Consider the following 18,149-nt stretch of genomic DNA (forward strand, 5'->3'; position numbering starts at 1 on the left):
TAAAGTGACATTTTAAAGGCTGCTTCTGCTCATTTTAATGCAAAGGAAAAAACAGTCTAAACATCAGAAGGCACTAGGCTGCATTATCAAACAGAAAGAAGAGTAACTAGAGAAGCTAGCATGAGAAAATCCTCCATTCCATTTAATTAATATAAGTACTTTTGTCAATAAAGTAAGATTCCCATTACCTGATCACTAACAAGAATGTGGATACCAGTGGGACCCTGTCTGTAAACCTGATTGATCTGATGCAGAGGAATATTAAATGCCAAAGCAAGCTTGCGCGTGACTTCTGAGGCTGCCATTTCTTCTAAGTAGATTGCATGATATACTACAAAAAAAGAAAAAAAAAAAACTTTAAATAGGCATTGTACTAATTTAGAACAAGTAACTATATGAAAAAATCTGCTTTTGTTTATATCCCTTGCTTTCAGAAATATTAAAAGCTGAAAAACCTTTACTTTACTCTGCCTCTGTTCTCATTAGTAAGTATAAATGGCCATGACTTTTCTTTCAAAGTAATCTGTAATAAGTACAACTCGCTGATACTGAAGGCAACTTCCGTATTTTTTCCAGTATCCTGCACAAAAAGATTTAGTCTTAAACTCTGAAACAGAACTAAATGGATCTTTAAAGAGTCATTTAAGGATGACTTTGGAAGTAGTTTTGGACTGTCTCAAAAGAAGCAGGTAATACTTTTTACCAGTAATACTATGCTGTTGCATTAAATGGGGATCCAAAAGTTTTTTTTTTCTTTTTGGTAAAGAAAGTCTTTTTCAACTCTCTCTGAATCATTTCCTCAAGCTGCAGAGAAGGGTAATATGGCACAGGAAACAAACAGAACAGTAACATTAAGTAGCTATTCATAATTTGATGTTGTATTTACAGTTGTACAGCTTTAATTAATGGTGCTAGAAGCCCTTAGCCATTCCATGCTTGGACGCTCTTCCGTCCCAAACTGCAAACTGAAAAAATCCAGAGGAAAAACCTAGGTATTCTGTCAGACAGCATCCTATTTACAGATTCAATATACAAGTACAATTACAGCATCAGCCTATAAGGATTTTAGGGATTTCTTGGTGGGGGGTTGGGGTGTTTCTTCCCTGAAAGCCAAGAGCAAGAGAATAATAAAGTCACTCCACTCTCTTAATTATAAGATTGATGTGAATTTGCAGTTAACCATTAAAGTTCCTATCTGTGTTGACACAACAGCTGCCTCCCAGGAAAATAATACTAAGATCATGAGCCAGTACACAGCTTGGCTGCTTTCCCTTGTCCAAACCATGCCATTTTTATTTCAGTTGCATAGACAAGGACAGTAGAACCTAACTGCAAATGGGTAAGAATGCAAGTCTTCAATTTGCAGCTAGCTTTTATGTTCGCCTATGTTCCTATAGTTAATATCTTGGCTGTACAACACAGCACAGCTAATTTGAGAGCTCCTTAATTAGTTCTCCACATAAATACAGTTAACTTTATCAATGGACTAAAAAAAAAAAAAAAATCTATGAATTAGTCTTCAGAGGTTTTAAGTTTCTGTTCATCCTTCACAGTGTTAAAACTATTATATCATCATCTCAACACTTGTTTGTTTGGACATTTATATTCTGAGGACAAATTCCTACAGTTTCTCTGTACACCAGAAACCCAATTCCAGTTCTTGGGGGGGGGGGACACATTACAGGCCTCTTCACTATTCTTTTTTTTCTTCTCATCCATCTTGTTTTATATGTGTTGAGACACAAAAAATAGTACGTTAGAAACCCCCAATATGCCATACCATATATTGCACCATTGCTGTTATCACCACTGCCTGCATCTTGTCTTTCCAGTTGTATGCTTCTTGATGGCTCCTGACAGACATAGATTGTTAAACGGGGTCTAACAGACCTGCAATTCAAATAAACCACACATTAAAGAAAAGCTTACTTTCCTGGGAAATAAGGAAACTGATATATCACAAATATGAATTTGTTATGGTAACAGTACACTTGAAATGTTTTCTTTCTCAGACCAAAAAAAAAACCCACACATATAATGATTCAATACAAGAAGCAGTGACTGGTCTCTCAGGTGCTAGCACACCTGATTTAAACAAAATTTCAATCAATTCTGAGTTCATCAAGACACTACTTATTGGAATCCTGAAACATAACGACTGGATGAAGAGCAACAACAAATCTTACAAAGGTCAATGGTAATAAATACCCATTTCAGTCAGAATCAGATATATCAGTTAAGATAATTAATAGCTGTAACCTCAAAGACCTCTGGTTGTTCTTATCTCACCTAAATGAGAAGTTTTGTTTCTTGGCAACAAATTCATCTGTCTCCAAGAAACTGGTAGTGCCCAACTGCCTTGCTGCCAGTCTCAGAACCTGTGAACTCATCAGTGCCTGTGTCTCTTCTGTGCTCTGCCCTGAAGGTGTACACAGAGTCTTCTTCTTGAGTGTACTCATGCCAGCACTTGTGACAGCTCACACAGGCATATGCCCATCCAGTTGCTGAACTGTGACTTCCCAGATCTCCTGTTCTAAGGATGGGGGATTCTAGTCTACAACAGAACAAAAACCGCTCAATTTCACACTCAAAGTTTTACCTGGATTTCAGTGCATTATATAGCCGAATTCCATCGGCTGGACCACAGATTTGTACCAGATCTTCTCTTGTCAGCTTTAATAAATCAGCACCTGGAAAAACACGTTAGGATTTAAAGTTTATTGTAGAACACCTAGACTTTTTAAACAGATTACAGATACTCATTTAAACCAAGCGTAACAAATTCAGCCATTATAAAAGTGGAATCCTGCAAACATGAACAAGCAGTTTAGAATAAAGGAATAGAACAGAATAGACAGTTTAGATTAGGCAGTAGCAAGCACTAAGAAAAATGCCTGATTTTCCCAAAGGCAGTTAGTTTCACTTGATGGTATTCACATTTTGGAAGAAACAGAAAATCCGCAAGACATGCAATTTTAGTAGATTCAGATGACTGTTCTATATCCAGAGGATGGCTTAAATGATTCAAAGTTTTAACTGACACCCACGTTAGTGTATTTTAGCAAAGATACACGATGGTTTATTCCAAGCAATGACTCTAAACTGAATCATGACAGGCATTCAACTAATATATTATACCCTGCATGTGCTTAAGTTATTACATTGCATTCCTTAGAAGATATTGTTGAAGGTTTGCATTAACTGACTCAAGGTTGTCAAACCAGCAGATCAGCAGCCTATGGGGTGGATCCAGCTTGTGAGATACTTCTGGACAGAAGTAAATTTTTTTTTTTTTTTTAAATGAACCTGGGAACAACTGTGTGATCTGTGAAAACAACTGCTCCCCAGGAAATTAACTTTAGAAAAAGAAGCTTCAATTAAATGATACTAAGTAGATCCAAAGATAAAATGGAAGGAAGTATGCTTCTTATAAGTGGCATAGATGTCAATAAACAACAGTTTGAAAAATCAGTTACTGTGATAGACAAGTGGAAGGACAGAAAAAAATTACATTATTTATGAAAATATTCCACAGAAGATCTAGGAAGTTATGGGTAAAAAGACAGCTAGAAAAAATGTATCATAACCGTTTAAGTACTGTATCAAAAAAATCTGAAGGAACATAATAAAACCTACACCTCTTGCTTCAAAAGAAATAGATTTGCAAGACAGTACTATATGCCTATGATTATAGAAAGATGATAAAGAACCGGTTAAAAAGTTTTCAAAGGGTCCTTGCAAGAAATTTCATACTAAAGTTTACTAGGAAGGCTGTTTTCTGCTAGGACGTACAAGTTTCATGAAATAGGCAGAAAACATTTAGGCAGCTGCAAATAGAAATAATCAGCTACAGAAAAGACAAAGCTTTAAGTCTTATGGATTTCAAGAATGCCACATCAGAGAACCCCTACTTCATAGGCGGACTGCAGTCCTTACAAGATCGAGCTGGAGGAGCATGATCTCAATCACTGACAATGGCCTGGCACGAAGGGACTTCTGAAAGACGTATGGGCTAAGCTAGGAGGCAGAGCACGATGGAGTCACTCATCACATTCTCTCCATCACGTACGACCACAAAGAACTGAGAAGGGATTGTGCTCGCTCAGCTGCATAAGGTGCCATCCCACCCTTCACAGAGTTATATGGAAGATTAAGGAAGCGAAGGGCAATATGTAGCTCCAGATACTGCATCTGTTGCCATTCTTACTTACATACCTATAGTGGAAACTACACTGATACACATTTAAGAAAGAGCAAGCAGACATTCTTTTGAAATGAAAAAAAAAAAAAAGACATAAATGTAAATTAAAAAAGAAAAATTTCCTGTTTTTTTGAAACATGTTCTTTCCTTAAAGCAGAATTCACTACAAAAAAGAATTTGCCATTTCTGTGACTTTGAAGACTATGCAGACCTTCAGAGTTTGGAAGGGATGAAAGCTTTCATCATGTTATAATTAAATGTAACTCTTAAGAAAAGATCTAACATGGGGAAGATACTAAATACTCTACAACTACCTACTGAGCAATTTCTTGCACTTTCTTCCAGATCACCACATACTGGCTGCCATTAGGAAACAGCATACCAAAGTAGATGGTCTGCTTCTCTGACTCAGCAAATTCATTCATTTTTATCAAGTGACTAATCAAGGTTAAAATAAGTTTGTGAGCCATCCTCAGGAAAAGAGAACTTAGCTCCACTTTTGGGTATCAGGGTCAATTTGCACAAAAGGCAACTAGAATAAAATATCTTCCAATGCAAACTGAACTTTTAATAAGCAAATTAGAAAGTTACCTTAAATATTGATTCTATAATGTTGTTTTTACAGAATAGTTTCCCGCACCAGACTTGCATGTTAACCCAAAGAAAAACTGTAAATAAAAAATTAAATTATGTATACCTGAGAAATTTGAAAAAAGCCTTGTATAGGTAGAGAACCTATGTTTGAGCAACCATTGCTGAGTTTCCTGGATTGTGGCTGAAGGGTGAAGTTGCTGTAAGAAACAAAGTTGAATATGATGATTTGGGTATTAAAAAAAAGAAAAAAGAAAAATCTCACTCAGTTAAGCACTTTTCCTCAATACACATTAATATCAAGGTAGGTATAAATCAAATGTACTGAAACAAATACAAGCCTTTGTGCAAATACAGCCATGATCAATACCAAAGAACAAACACTCACATCTCCAGACCCTTGAGAGGTTCCATCTCCTTGATGATTTGGGGAGGAAGAATTGCTACAGAGAGACAGAGAAAGAGAGAAACATAGTATTACTACAGTCCTATGAAGAAAATTACCCAAGCTTACTGAAAGATAATGTGAAATTCCCAAAACAATAAATGTCTCCGTTCAAAGACAAATACCACACAGGGAGAAACTTAGTAAAGTTAAACACTAAGAGAAACACTGTCAAACGTCGATACACAAGTAATCTGGTTCCTGCTCTTTATCAGTTGGAGAAACAGCTTTACCAGCACCCACAGGAGGACAGATATATGGCCAGTTATCTGTCTTGAAAACAAACGGTGACTGAGACAGAGGTAGTAAAATACAAGGCACACGAAAGAAAAGTATATAGGCCAGACAATAACCACTACAAATCATTCCTTGATCACCCAAGTTTAACTGCAGTAGTTTGTTTAATGCTTTGATGTAAAATATTTTTACCAATACAGTATCTGTTAAAAAGCTTCTGAAGATTATTCTTGGTTTTTTTTCTTACAAATTACATTAAAAGTGTAAATGAGGAGTGTTGAGATTGTACTTACTGGAAGAAGCCATATAGTTTGATATATGATAAGGACTACATTGGAATACTTAAAGGGTATATAGCATTTGCTGTACACCAGAAGACAAGAGGAAAAGTTTCCAACAGTTAACAGTGAGAAAGAAAAGTGGCATTTTGGGGCAAAAGAAGTTATTATATAATTGAATCACTTGATGCAAGGGTCAAACTCTAACATAAATACGCAAGTCAAAACATTAATCTAGCTCTCATTCCCCAACAGAAGTAGAGAACAGTTGCAAGCCTTTAGATTTACTTTTAAAGTACTTTTGAATAAGCTGGATTTTTAAATGTTATCTTAAATTGTGCTACAGAAAAGAAACTTACCTGTCTGGGACACTGTAGGTACTATGTTGAGCAGAGGTAAAAGTTGGAGCAGGAGTAGGACTGTTGTTTACGAAAGTTGTAGGAGTATCAGGCCATGGTGAGCACTGAAGATAAAAAATTAAAACTGTAAGTTCCCCTTAACAATATATTTTTTGTTGTATAGTTCTTTTGCTTAAACCCAGGTTTTTTTCCACATAGAATTTTGATTTGTGATTCCAAATCAAGATTCCCTCCATCCCACACGTTGCATGCAGGTACTCTAGGTAAAATCAATTTTGTTTTCATCTTGTTCCTTCAAAAAAATTCCTATCCTTATTGTCTTCTGTTAATACAATGAAGGTGGAAGTGATGAAACTTATGGAAGACCTGTATAGATTACTCAATTAAAAAAAAGCCATCTGCTGAAAAACTTCCTTCATCCTTACATGAAGAGGCTGTTTAAACCACAGGTATCATGACTTGACAACAGGTCTTCAGCAACAGTAAGTTAAAACTGTGAAGGTAGATTTCAAATTGCTGACAAATGTAATATATCTGTCCTGGCAGGAATTGTATTAAAATACAAACAGACTTTTCAGTAGAAATTTTGTGGCTTTATCATTTACTGCAGGACTAAAATGATGTTACACGTACTGCTTTCTCTAAGCTGCTTGCTAAACTAGAATTTTTATGCACAAATTTAAGTCCTCACAAGTATATGATGAGCCAGCTGTCTAATTTGGTCAAAGTCTTTTTTGTATTTTTTAAAAATTGATCACGCTAAAAGCCCTTCAGAATGAAACTAACTTTTAGTATTTCTAATACTACTGCAAATATTTTAAGCCTTAAAGAAAAAAACCCACCAAAATCAGATTTTGTTATGTTCAAAGACAAATGAACAGGAAGAACCTTTGCCCCAGGTTCTGTTTAAATAAGTATTTTTGCTAATCGCTGCATATACACTCCTCTCAATTATGTAGGCAAAGCCACTTAGACTACAGACAGTGCCATTCACACAAAGCTGCATCTTCCGTGACCTCCCAGTGTTATCTGCTGTTCCTCTTATTCTGTATATTTCCACCTGATGCTTCTCAAGTCAATACCTCAAACATTTTATATTGCAACAGAGAACACAAATAGGTCTTCATTCCCTATTTATGTGATCTAAAACCATAGTTTTAAAATAAAAGTTCAACATCATAATGCTAGCTTTGTTCTCCTGGAACATTTTAAAAGTGAAATTAATTTTCTTTAATTTTCTGAGATTCTCCCCATAAACGTTAATGAAGAATGTTTATCTGGAGATACAGATGCAAGTTGCTGCACCTTCAGCTCTTATTCCATTAAAGCATTCTGTTCAATGTATATTTAAATTGACAGGCAGGGAAGAATGTATTGATATCAAAAAGCCATTCCCAAGGCACATACTGCAGTTAATGTTTCTATCCTCCAGACCAAGCTAAAGTTCTTGACAACAGAACTCTGGAGCTTAAAAACAGGAAAGGGCATATTTGAAATACTTGAGGAAAAAAAAACAAACCAAAACAAAAAAGTCCCATCCCAAAGCCAGTAGCCTTTTTTCTCCCGCAAACACACTTCCTATCTTGTCTGCTCTTCCAGAAAAAACTGTTACTATCAGTTAGTTTAAAAAAACAAAAAACAAAAAACATTTTCTATCTCTCAGAGTTTTTGTGCTGCTTTCACTCCTGTTAGTATCCTCATATGGTACTATATAAATTTAAATGAATCTCTATTCCTTATAATATGAAGTAATAAAATTAGAGGTGAATATGGCAACCTGTTCATTGGCTCAATTCTTTCTTCTTCTATTTAATAGAGTCTGGAGGGGGGGGGAAAAAAAGTGTTTCTTAGCACCAAGATACTTAATTCTGAAAGCTCTGAGGAACAGAAAAAGCCTAAATTCAGAAAAAGGATCAGAATAACTGCTACAGAATATATTCTGCAAGGATCCCCTAGCAATTAACCTGATCTACTTGCGCTTTCAGAATCACCCACATGCACGACTATCCCACACTTTGTAAAGCAATCAGGCTCTGAAAAAGGATTAAACAAATTCCTGGGCAACAAATCCATTAATAGACACTAGAGAGACTAAGCAGGGATGTGCCTTCTAACATCCCTGCGTGACAGTTTGAGGTGCTGGGGGAATACAAGGTAACTGGACTGCAGAAAGCAGCAAGACTTGCATGCTCTCCCTAAATGACATCCGCCGTTTTCACTGCCAGAGACAGAGCACTGCACTGTACAGATCTTTAGTCTGATCCAGCAGGATATTTCCTACGTTCTTAAGCCCAAATCGAGTTAACCAGGGACGCTGAACAAGCTAATGAAATTAACACAGAAGTCCCAGGCCATTAGTCAAACTGGAGAGAACAGTATCATTGTGTTGCAGAGAATCATCCAACTGTGCAAAGAGCCATCAGAGAACAGAAAAAAGATTGGAATATGTTTGCCTATAAAGAAGTATGAATATATACTGGTGAATTTGCAAACCGGTTATTTCTGAGCTCTCAAGAGTAAACTCCCTCCATTACTAATACACTGATGCAATACTACCGATATGACAGGGCTCCAGAAATTATGCCTTAATTTCTGAACACTGTTTAATTCTGAAAAGGAGACAGTTATTTTATTTTTAGACTTTTTGTGTTCATATGTATGGGATACAAAGGAAGTTATAAAGTGTTGACCACTGGTTTTGCTGAGTTAAAAAGGAAGGTAGGAAATCTTTCTTTGAAATATGATTTTTCAGACTCCATGATAGGTAGCATTCAAACTCGGAATGCTCCTAACCTTTCAAGACTTCCAAAATACTCAGCTCTGCCCAGATTCATGCTTTACAAGACAGTAATGTTAAATTTTGCTGAAGAACTCGGCACTATACTCAAATATGAAATCAAGATTAAAAAAAAAGGAAAAAAGCCAGGTTGTTCTCCAAAATATGTTCATCATACTTTGGCACACAGCATCATCTTCATAGTTAGAGAACAGGTCAGCAATTTGATTACACATAACACAGAGCTTTGTCAAGAAACCGAGAAAATACAGAGTTCTTGCCCCAAGGAACTTCAGTCCTACTTGGCCAAAGCAAAAAGCTTCTGCTCAGACTTAATTATTCTGAACGCACTTCCATCTGTGTCATACAATCAGCTCTAGCTGCAAAAAAATGCCAATTTAACCAAGTTTAATCAAATTCCACTTTACATATTCTGGCTCATGACACAGAAGACGTAAATGGCAAGACTAACATACCAACCAACCAAGTACTGAATACAAAAAAGGTGCAAAGAGCCCACTATCACAGTACAAATTCATCTGCTTTTGCAGAGAAGGAATTTTTTTTTTTGTTCCCTTAGAAAAGTTCTAGTTTCTGTATATCTGAAAGAGACTAAAAAAGGGTGCTGCTTTCATAAAACTGCCCCTGGAAGAAGGTCATCTGTATGTCCTAGCCTATTATCCCTATTAAAAAGTCAAACCTCTATACCACAAGACACTATTAACGTGTAGTTTAACTGCATCTGTCTGTAAGGAAAATACTGAGATAAACACTGAAGAAAGTTTTGAGGAATGCACAAAATTTTGAAACATCAGGTGAAGGAATAATGGAAAAGCTTTTTAGATGGCATCCATATCAAAATGAATGAGAAGGAAGAGACAGAACACCGATTGGGTGAGGGTAATTTAAAAAAAATCCTGATTTTTAGGAAAGGATAGGAGAAGAACAGAATGACCTTTGAGAAAGCAAGCTTCAACAAACTCCTTCAATTATGTTAGAATCCCATAGGAATTAAATTGGAAAGAAAAGATTATAGATTCAACTTTTCCTGAAGGAACCAGTGTAAGGGACCAATTTGTCCAAATCAGACCGTAGGGGAGCTGGAAGAAATCATACAGAAAAAAGAAATGTTAGCGATATCTAGCAACCAGGATAGCAAAAGCTTATAGGACAAAATAAAAAAGCCAACATACAAAATGAGATACAACAGGCAAGGAACAAAAAAGACAGCACAGGTTAGGTGTAGGAGGAAGATAATACCCAACTTGAAAAAAAGGAAGTGGACTATAGATTGGCTCAACCTAAATTTCAGGAATTCCTGAAAAGATAACAAAAAAAATTTCTGAACATCTAGGAAGCAGCATATGCTGAACTAACAGCTGAACTAACTAAAAAACAAGCAAGCTTGTTTTTCTTCTGTAATGGAGCCACAGTCCCTATACCATGTGTAGTGTAAGATTCTTCATATATAAAGACATAATATGTAAGAGTGTTGATTCGCATACATCAACTAGGGAAACATGACTTCAGTTTCTGTGTCCAAGCCCCTCTCTGATGGCAGGCTGAACTGCACATACGTCCCTTTGATCTGTACATACGAGGTAAGTCTGAGACATCCAAACCTTCTGATTTACTGGATGGGAAGATGGATCTCCAAAGACAGAACTGCTCTAAGTAGAAACATTCATCCAGTCTGCAGTGCATTCCCTGTCTATCTACAGGGCCCCCAAGAAAAAGCATACCTGAGAAGAGCAGAAGCCTGATGAATTGGCCTTCAAGCTGTAGGGTAAGCATTCCTTGTCTAGATCACACAACTGTGAGTTGAGTATACACCTTGCTTAAAAACAGTACTTAATCAGTTTATAAAGATTACCAAGGTTTCACTATGAATACAGCAAAAGTAGTGTTTCATGGAATCTTTCATGGGCCTGGTGCTTTTTAATATTTTTGCTAATGACAAAACTCATCATTGTGTTGGAACAGACCATGTGTTAAATCTAATGATACCAAATTAGCAAGACTGGGAGCATTTCAAAATACAAGATTAAAATTCAAAATGATCGACAAACTGAATAATCTGAAGACAGGATTTTATTAAGGCCAAGTGCAAAACAGTCAACTGCACAATTAGAGAATGGGAAAGAGGTAGGTAGCTGTTATTTCAAAATAATTTGTGGGACCTAGTTCATCCCAATTCAAATGCATGTCAATAGTATGGCAATGTTACAGAAGAAGCAAGCAATCTTGACATATAGACAGCATGATGACAGTCATGCCTAGTAATCCTTCCAGTTCGCTTGGAGATGGTAAAGCACCAGCTGGTGTACTGTGCCCAGTTTTAAGTACCGCATATTAAGAAGGACATGGGCCACTACAGAGAATTCAGAGGAGAAAGACCAAGCATGATCAGATGCATGATCAGAAAACATTATCTGTACAAAGACAAAGCTCAGACAATCAGGATGCCCAAAACTACGAGAAGCAAAGCCTTAAGGAAGAGAAGAATATTTTGTAAGAAGCAAGCAGTGGAGAAATAACCCTCCTTTTTATCCTTTGAGATAGGCATTAGAAGTCTGCTGCTACCTGTCACCACTCCGTTTTTGTTCACTACAGCTAAAGTAATGCTTTTATTCAGAGAAGTTTAGTATTTCAAGAGATTTCTACAGAGGTTGTTGAGTCTCCATTTTTGGAAGATTTTATGAACAGGTTAGACAAATTTCAGGTATCATTTAGCTACAGTTTGTCATATTCTGGATAAGGGATTTATTACATCTTTATAAAAGTATCCTTTTCTGTTATTTGTCTTATAAGCTATAATCATTCTCTTTAGTACAAGTAACAACAGAAAGGAAGAGGTAGGGGGAAGGGGTAAAAATCCTTCCAGCAACCACTTCCAAGCATTTCTTCAAATATTAGAAAGGTGATGCTATATAAGTGATAAAATCCTCTTTTTTCCTGTGTGTATTTTCCCATAGTGCCATCTGGTACAGAAATAAAAGATATAAAAGGTATATCTTAAAAAAACAAACAAAAACAAACAAAAAAACACCACACACCAAGAAGAGTAAACAGTAAATTCAGATAGCCCAGTGCTTACTTTCACGGAGGAAAAGAAACTCCTCCTCAGAAGAATCCATCTTACTTAACACTGCTTGTTTCCCTCTCACCCCCTCCCTCCATTATGTGCTTAATAAACAAAGAAAGGGCAGATACTTAAGAATTTTATATCCTAAACCCTACACATCACTTTAATAGATCACAAATGCAAAAGAAACTATGTCTGAGGGACAAGAGTAAGGCAGTCATTGCCTAAGTGCTGCTGTTAAAGAACTGTAAAAACAATATGCCTGTTCAAATAACAAAATCAAATAATTATCTTCCACAATCAGACTATTAATATACATTTCAACAGGCCAAGTGGAATATGCAGGATTATTTCTTCTCTTAAAAATGCTAAGGTCTTGATATTCACCTTAAACAGCATTTTGGCAATCTAAAATGCTAACCCTTGAGAGGAAAAGTGCATATGGTATCAGTTATATCCATTTAAGAGGATACACACAGTTAGCATCCCTAGGCTGTAAAGATGTGGTGAATGTTCTGAACTGTATTAAAGCTGCCTGGAGCACAGTACATACATAGATGGCTAAACAAACAGCAATAGCTACTATTGCAACAGTACATGGAATTCTAAAAGTACTGATGTACGTGGAAAGTTACGTTGAATGTAGGTAGAAATATGGGACGAAACACTTCTACCAAATGTTGCTGTTCTTATTTCCACTAATTACATACAAAAAGGAAAGCAAAAAGCTATTTCATTTAAAGTTGCATAAACTGAAAGCTCTTGACCTTGAGAAGTTACACAGTCCCTCTGCAACAATTTATCTTACGTGTTAGATTTAGGAAGCATTCCTTTGCTAAACACAAACATGGAGTAATTGGCATACATAAACATGAATAAAATTAAACCACAACAATCAAAATATTTTTACTTTATATAATGGAAGTTTCTCCTATATCTAACACTGCACAAGATATCTTGCACAATGAAAAGGTAAGCAGAAGTCCCTTACACTGCCTCGCTTTGCCAGAGAATCACCGTAGTCTGCTGGCAAAGTCCGCTTGCTGGACTTTTTCTGCTCATGTTCAACTGCATCTTCAATTATAGGCTCAAGCCTCATCTGGACAAACACCAAAGATTTGGATCAATTTCTTTTCATTACACAGTGAGGAAAGATCTAAAAGCCTTTTAAAAAACTGAAATCTTTAGAAAACTGTATAGAACTCACTGATGTTTAAATAAAAGGAAAATGTAAAAACCTACTGAGGCTATGGCCTTAAATTCAGTATCTCCAAAAAATACAGTTTGGAGCTTAAATTTGGCAGATAATTCTAGATCCCCCCCTCTTTTATTTTTTTTGCTGCAAGGTTTTTAGATCTGTATCATAAGACTTGCTCTAGGGTTCAGTACAGTCAGTCAAATAGTGTTCAGCCTTAGTGTGTTTTAATACAAGCATCTATCAAGTATCTAAATGAAGTTTACTAACCAGAATCTTAAAATGTAATGTTGTTTTTATTGGACATATTTGTCAAATAAAAAGCCTACCTTTGTATAGAACTCTAATTCTCCCCCAACCCTTCCAAAACGGTAGTTAAAATAATATGTTGTATCTATGTATTTTTTCTTCAGTAAATAGATGCAATACTATTTTGTTACCTCTGTGAGAATTGTGGTGTCATATGAAGGCTGATACTTTTCTTTTTCATGTGCAGTTCGCTTTTCCATCTTTTCTCTGTCCGTTTTCTGTTTCCTGTCTGCTCCTTTTGGCTAAAAATGAACAGGTACATGAACAAAACAGCAGGTAGAAAATAACTTTATAATTGAAATCTAATCTCAGAAGTTAAGCAGTAGTATAAAGATGACTCCCATCTTTATGAGAGATTTTTAGAGATTTATTAAGGATCTTTTTCCTACTGTTACCTTAAAAACTTTGATTTGACAACTGGCTGAATGCAGGTGATCTGTATATTCTCCATTTTCAGTCTGCTTAAAAGTGTCAACCTGAATCCGAAAAGGAACTCCTTTCTCTCCTCCATGTTTACGGGGGGTAAATTCAGTGCTGATACAATGTACCTAAAAAACAACAACAACAAAACACTCTCAAAAGCATTCTAGACATATACTTAAGTAGGTGTTGCTAAGATCACCTACATTTTCTAAAGAGAAGTAAAGAATCATCCAGCTTATCCAAGGACAAAGCTGCCTAACAAATGAATGCTTCATTTTTTTTCTGTCCACATGTAAAAGAAACCCAAAACAAATATAGTGTCTCCAAAAACCTGAAGTCATTGTAGATTCTTCTTAAGTGAGAACCTGCTCTGAAGGCTCTCCTACTGGGTCGTAGGGTAAATACATGTGGATGACAACAGTATCTATCAGGAAAATAGTAAAAACTTTTTCAAGATACTATTGTCCAATATAGCTAGAATAAATTTCAGAGTTACTTGTAATAAATACTACCAAAATAATGTAAGGTCACTGACTGGAAGAGTTAACTTCCGGTAAAGTGGGGTATTTTCCAATATGTTTTTAATGCCCAGCTTCCTATAAAAGTCAGCGGACATTAGTATTTAATTGCCTTAAGTGCTTTCAAAACTACATTAGCCTGAGGACTTTGGGTTTATAAGCTAGAAATACCCCTAGAAGATACCTAATGGAAAAAGAGTGCAACAGAGAATTGTAATGAATCTCACTGGACAGTGCTCCCAGCTATTGCTTGCTTCTGGAATATGAGGCAAGCTATGCACCACAGACAACAGCATATTTCACGCTCCCAATGACAACAGTATTATCTTTTTATTTTCTATGGCTATGAGCAACAGCAGAGAACCACAGGCTGGGATTTGAAGCTTTAAGTGTAATTAATGCTGCTATGCTGTGTTCTCTAGCCTTTAGAATAGGTGAATCACGCTTCCATTTTCAGTCAGTCTGTTATCACTTCCTCTAAGTGCATTTAAAAAAATATTCAATGGCTCATCTCACACTTCTTCAAGGAAGCCTATATTTCAATAACTGTGTAATTCTAAGTAGAAAAATGTCTTCTTTTGCACCAGATCTAAGTCAATTTACTGACAACCTGGAAGGTAACCTATTTTGGCAGCCCAAGTAAGAAACACTGCTACCTCATAATAAAGACAAAAGATCTGAGTAAAAATAAACAAAAAATTCCAATGCAAAACGGAGCACTCTATCTAGATAGTTTCCAAAAAAAACATGTTCAATTGTCCTGAACACCAAAAAAATGCTACTACAGACAAACGTACTGATAAAATAAGAATCTTCTTTGAAAATTTGATTTAAAAACTCTATTTTTAGCACACTAAGTTCCATTTTGCATACTCAAGCCAAGCCGCTGCTGAAACACCTCTAGGAGAGTGGGTCTAGTGAAATAATGGAACAGCAACAGTTATTTGGAGGAATAAATTAATTCTAATTCTCGCTATGAGTAAATATTTTAATCACTACAGCTCTTTTCAAAGAGCATTTTAAAAACTTTTTATTTAGATTGTTTTTAAAAGCTGCCTTTATAAACTCGAATCAAGGTGAAAAAGCAAACTAGGAATCCTTACAGAAATAATAGTTGTTATAGTTCTGTATTTCTTACAGTGCTGGTATTTAAAGGCTATCTCACAAATAAGAGACTGAGAATCTTTATAGTGCAAATGTACCACTGTTCATGACCTGAAAGACACCAAACACATAGACACCCAGTCAAGTAAAGTTTCAAACCTGAATAAAAGCAGATGTACATTTTGTTGGATCCCACAAAAATTCAACTGCATTGAGCTGGCTTGGATTTGTCTTGATATCAATGACTCCAACAGACATTGGAATATCTACACAAAAATAAGAAGTACGTATTTTAAAATAAGCATATTCCAAGAAAACGCAAGAAATTTAAGGTTACCATCAGCAATCACAGGTAAGTGGAGAAAAGCTGGGCTTTGGTGGCTTGACCTAATAATAAGCAAGATAAAACCCATACAACAGTTTCTTAGGACTAATCTGAAGTGAACTCAGCATACGAAGTGTTCTGATTTTTTTTTCTTATCTCCCCCCTGTTTACATACACAAAAATGATAGAGTTATGCAAAATAAAGAAACCGTGTCAGTGTGATTTCCACAGTCTTGTAGATTGTGGAATGTTACTTTGTGTTCTCCTAATTACTATAACATTTAGTAATCAAAATTAAAACGAATACTAAATGAATATAGCCAGCACAACGCTATCTTATTTCTGCAGTGCCTACTAAAGGTTTTACAGGGATCTGAAAATGGTAAGGACATTTATAACCAAAATATCCACTATGACAAAGTGGCACATCGAAACTGGGTTGTAGTTTTGTCATCAGCCCTAGCATAAACATGACCATAACCTATTTAAACTTGGAATCTGAATTTTATATAATGCCCAACAGATACAAACAATTATACCTAAGTCAAGAAGCCTGTCCCCAGGGCGGTTCCACTTCCAACCTTCTAGTTGCTGGTGCTCTGTGTATTGCAACCTTCTGTCATGGAACACAACTCTTATAATACTCTAACAAAGAAGGAAACAAGCAACAGATGAGCCAGGAAGTTACTACATGCTAGGAAACAGCCTGATGACAAAGCACTAAAACATTCCAAAATAGCCATATTGCTGATAAAAAAAACATATTTACAGCAAAAAGCTTGGCAACCATCAGTATTCCAAAACATTCTAAAACACAGAAATAGAACTGAACAGCAGGAGATGTTTGAAAACATGGTAAAAATGCAAAAGGAAATTACGTCTCATTGAATATTCTAAAGGTCATTATAAATTACTTGCAGCGAACAGATTAAGACTGACAGCACAGTATCAAGACTGTGTAGGCAAAAAAGACTTGTTTTAGGAAACAAAAGACTTCATTTATTCAGAAAGGCAGTGAATATAGTTTGACTTCCTCCCTCCCCCCATCAGAAATTTTGTGAATTATTGTAAACTGTTTTAAGGAATAAAATCAATAGAAAGTTCCTTCCTAGTAAACATATTTACAGTAAATCTATGATTTCAATTAATAGTAAGAAGTAATAAAAATATCTTGCAAAATATCCCAACTATTCTAGCTGAAATATTCATCTAAAATACAAGGACACCATTAACTTTTCAGCTAGCAGCAATTATCCAACAATACTCATGTTTGTGACCAGCTCTGCTAAAACTGTGCTCTTAGAGTTGTAAGAAAGAAATGTTTTTATCCTGCTACATGAATGCACATACAAAGCAAAGAAAATTATTATGCAGAGGAAAAAATATACATGAATTGCTAGTGAATGAACAAAATGTAGACAAAAATTTTAAAGTCCTTATTTCTTCTCATTAGCCTACAGTATTACTTGTAATAACAATGATTAAAAAAAAATTCAGAACTTTTAAATGAAATGCCTCTTCAAGATGGATTACGTTTCCTCGGTTTTATTTCTAAGAGCTTTTAAAGTGCGTGTGCTCATACACCCACCCTTTGCCTTTTTCACTACAAACTGTTTAGCATGTTTGGAACTCGAAATATCTGCAGCCACTTCCAACAACAAGGAATAACTTGTTTCTTAAAGTACTGGGATTACAGTATTTAACAGTCTGAAATGGAAAGTTTCTTGATGCTACACTACAATACCCCGCTACACTAAGATTTAGGTTTTTATAACTTTTACATTGTTTTGTCCTCATCTGCCTAATAGCTGGCTCATCACTGATATATGACCCAATAAAAATACAGCAAAGATTCCTCAGAGCTGTAAGGGAATAGTATGTAACAGGGCAAAATAACAACGTTTACCATGACAGCAAGTCAGCAGGCCAGGTAATAAAGTTTTAATTGCAGAGCTCACAAATCGCAGTTTTACACGTGTTTAACATTTCCTGAAATTATCTCTGAACATGCATCCAACAGATAAATAAAAGTAAGACACAGGACTATACCAGCCAGCCACATTACATAACTGATATAGCCAAAAGTTGTCACGTAAAGTCTCAGTCTCCCACAGGCACAACATTCTGATGTATTTTTAGTACGACTGTAAAAGTAACTTTAATTGAATTTTTTTTTCCTTCTTCATCAATACAAAATATGAGTAGGATTTTTCTGAAAATTTGATAAAATTCTCAGATATTTAAGAGAAAAATCCATTTTTTCCCTCCATCAGCAAGTCTTTTAATAATTTCTCTGCTGAAGT

At 35.7% G+C, this 18,149-nt stretch overlaps 1 protein-coding gene across 5 annotated transcripts in view; it reads right to left on the reverse strand.

Moving 5' to 3' along the window:
- Positions 1 to 18,149, reverse strand: part of UBP1 (upstream binding protein 1) — a 42,978-nt gene that overhangs the window by 3,893 nt on the left and 20,936 nt on the right. For 4 of the 5 annotated variants that reach the window (XM_064506454.1, XM_026101316.2, XM_064506453.1 and 1 more), the window contains exons 4-14: positions 16,386 to 16,491; positions 15,681 to 15,787; positions 13,872 to 14,024; positions 13,608 to 13,718; positions 12,964 to 13,071; positions 6,112 to 6,215; positions 5,181 to 5,235; positions 4,899 to 4,992; positions 2,600 to 2,690; positions 1,781 to 1,890; positions 189 to 331 (exon numbers count right to left, since the gene is read on the reverse strand). In XM_064506454.1, the coding sequence (XP_064362524.1) occupies positions 189 to 331; positions 1,781 to 1,890; positions 2,600 to 2,690; positions 4,899 to 4,992; positions 5,181 to 5,235; positions 6,112 to 6,215; positions 12,964 to 13,071; positions 13,608 to 13,718; positions 13,872 to 14,024; positions 15,681 to 15,787; positions 16,386 to 16,491 (1,182 nt within the window). The remainder of the gene's footprint in view (positions 1 to 188; positions 332 to 1,780; positions 1,891 to 2,599; positions 2,691 to 4,898; positions 4,993 to 5,180; positions 5,236 to 6,111; positions 6,216 to 12,963; positions 13,072 to 13,607; positions 13,719 to 13,871; positions 14,025 to 15,680; positions 15,788 to 16,385; positions 16,492 to 18,149) is intronic. The other variant, XM_026101319.2, reaches the window with a different exon arrangement.

This window comes from Dromaius novaehollandiae, chromosome 2, assembly GCF_036370855.1.
Source record: "Dromaius novaehollandiae isolate bDroNov1 chromosome 2, bDroNov1.hap1, whole genome shotgun sequence".
Lineage (NCBI taxonomy): Eukaryota > Metazoa > Chordata > Aves > Casuariiformes > Dromaiidae > Dromaius > Dromaius novaehollandiae.